The following is a 2,052-nucleotide window of genomic DNA, read 5'->3' as shown; positions in this document are numbered from 1 at the left end:
GGGACGACCAGCGCGGGTTAGAGCCGAGGAGTCCAGCGGGACGACCCGCGGGTTAGACGCGAGGAGTCCAGGCGGACGACCGCGCGGGTTAGACCGAGGAGTCAGCGGGACGACCGCGCGGTTAGGACCGAGGAGTCCAGACAGGTTAGTACCAGGAAGTCAGGGGACGACCGCGCGGGTTAGTACCGAGGAGTCCAGCGGGACGGACCGCGCGGGTTAGGACCGAGGAGTCCAGCGGGACGACCGCGCGGGTTAGGACCGAGGAGTCCAGCGGAGACGACCGCGCGGGTTAGGACCGAGGAGTCCAGAGGACGATAATATAATAATACTGTTACCTGTTATAATGCTGCTATAACACTGTCACCTGTTATAATGCTGCTGTAACACTGTCACCTGTTATAATGCTGCTGTAACACTGTACCTGTTATAATGCTGCTTGACACTGGCACCTTTATAATGCTGCTGTGACACTGGCACCTGTTATAATGCTGTGTAACACTGTCCTGTTATAATGCTGCTGTAACACTGGCACCTGTTATAATGCTGCTGTAACACTGGCACCTGTTATAATGCTGCTGTACACTGCACCTGTTATAATGCTGCTGTAACACTGGACTGTTATAATGCTGCTGTAAACTGCACCTGTTATAATGCTGCTGTAACACTGGCACCTGTTATAATGCTGCTGTAACACTGTCCACCTGTTATAATGCTGCTGTAACACTGGCACCTGTTATAATGCTGCTGTAACACTGGCACCTGTTATAATGTGCTGTAACACTGGCACCTGTTATAATGCTGCTGTAACACTGGCACCTGTTATAATGCTGCTGTAACACTGGCACCTGTTATAATGCTGCTGACTATAACACTGGCACCTGTTATAATTGCTGCTGTAACACTGGCACCTGTTATAATGCTGCTGTAACCTGGCACCTGTTATAATGCTGCCTGTAACACTGGACCTGTTTATAATGCTGCTGCAACACTGGCACCTGTTATAAATGCTGCTGTAACACTGCACCTGTTATAATGCTGCTGTAACACTGGCACCTGTTATAATGCTGCTATGACACTGGCACCTGTTATAATGCTGCTGTAACACTGGCACCTGTTATAATGCTGCTATGACACTGTCACCTGTTATAATGCTGCTGTAATACCTGTTATAATGCTGCTATAACACTGGCACCTGTTATAATGCTGCTATAATACCTGTTATAATGCTGCTATGACACTGTCACCCTTTCCCCCCTCAGGACAAGATGAAGATGCTGCAAGAGGACTGGGCCAAACTGTCAACCTCACAGAAACAAGTAGGTGGAATGAAGTGTTTGATATACAGTGCATTCGTAATGTTTTCATCAAGGATCTCTCTGTACTTTCCTCCGTTCATCTTTGCCTCGATCCTGACTGCTGCCGCCACCGTGCTTCACCGTAGGGATGGTGCCAGGTTTCCTCCAGATGTGACGCTTGGCATTCAGGCCAAAGAGTTCAATCTTGGTTTCATCAGACTAGAGACCTCCCTGACCAAGGCCCTTCTCCACCCATTGCTCAGTTTGGCTGGGYGRCCAGCTCTAGGAAGAGTCTTTATGGTTCCAAACTTCTTCCATTTAAGAATGATGGAGGCCGCTGTGTTCTTGGGGACTTTCAAAGCTGCAGAAGGKTTTTGGTACCCTTCCCCAGATCTATGCCTCGACACAATCCTGTCTCTGAGCTCTACGGACAATTCTTTCGACCTCATGGCTTGGTTTTTGCACTGACATGCAGTGTCGACTGTGGGACCTTTTATATAGACAGGTGTGCCTTTCCAAATCACGTCCAATCAATTGAATTGACCACAGGTGGACTCCAATCAAGTTGTAGTAACAATGTGGAAAAAGTCAATGGGTCTGAATACTTTCCGAATACACTGTAGATGTAGTTATATACATATGGTGGTGGTGGTATAGATGTAGTTATATATATATGGTGGTGGTGGTGGTATAGATGTAGTTATATACATATGGTGGTGGTGGTGGTATAGATGTAGTTATATACATATGGTGGTGG

General features: G+C 47.7%; 1 protein-coding gene across 1 annotated transcript in view; it reads left to right on the top strand.

The window, feature by feature from the left end:
• tfam (transcription factor A, mitochondrial) overlaps nucleotides 1–1,778 on the top strand; it is a 4,849-nt gene extending 3,071 nt beyond the window's left edge. The window contains exon 3 of the mRNA XM_024143142.2: nucleotides 1,260–1,778. Coding sequence (XP_023998910.2) covers nucleotides 1,260–1,763 — 504 coding nt within the window. The 3' untranslated portion in view covers nucleotides 1,764–1,778. The remainder of the gene's footprint in view (nucleotides 1–1,259) is intronic.
• The last annotated feature ends 274 nt before the right edge of the window (nucleotides 1,779–2,052 follow it).

This window comes from Salvelinus sp. IW2-2015, unplaced genomic scaffold (genome assembly GCF_002910315.2).
Source record: "Salvelinus sp. IW2-2015 unplaced genomic scaffold, ASM291031v2 Un_scaffold3676, whole genome shotgun sequence".
Taxonomy (NCBI): Eukaryota; Metazoa; Chordata; class Actinopteri; order Salmoniformes; family Salmonidae; genus Salvelinus; species Salvelinus sp. IW2-2015.
Note: the sequence above shows the minus strand (reverse complement) of the source record. Positions and strands in the feature narration are given on the sequence as shown.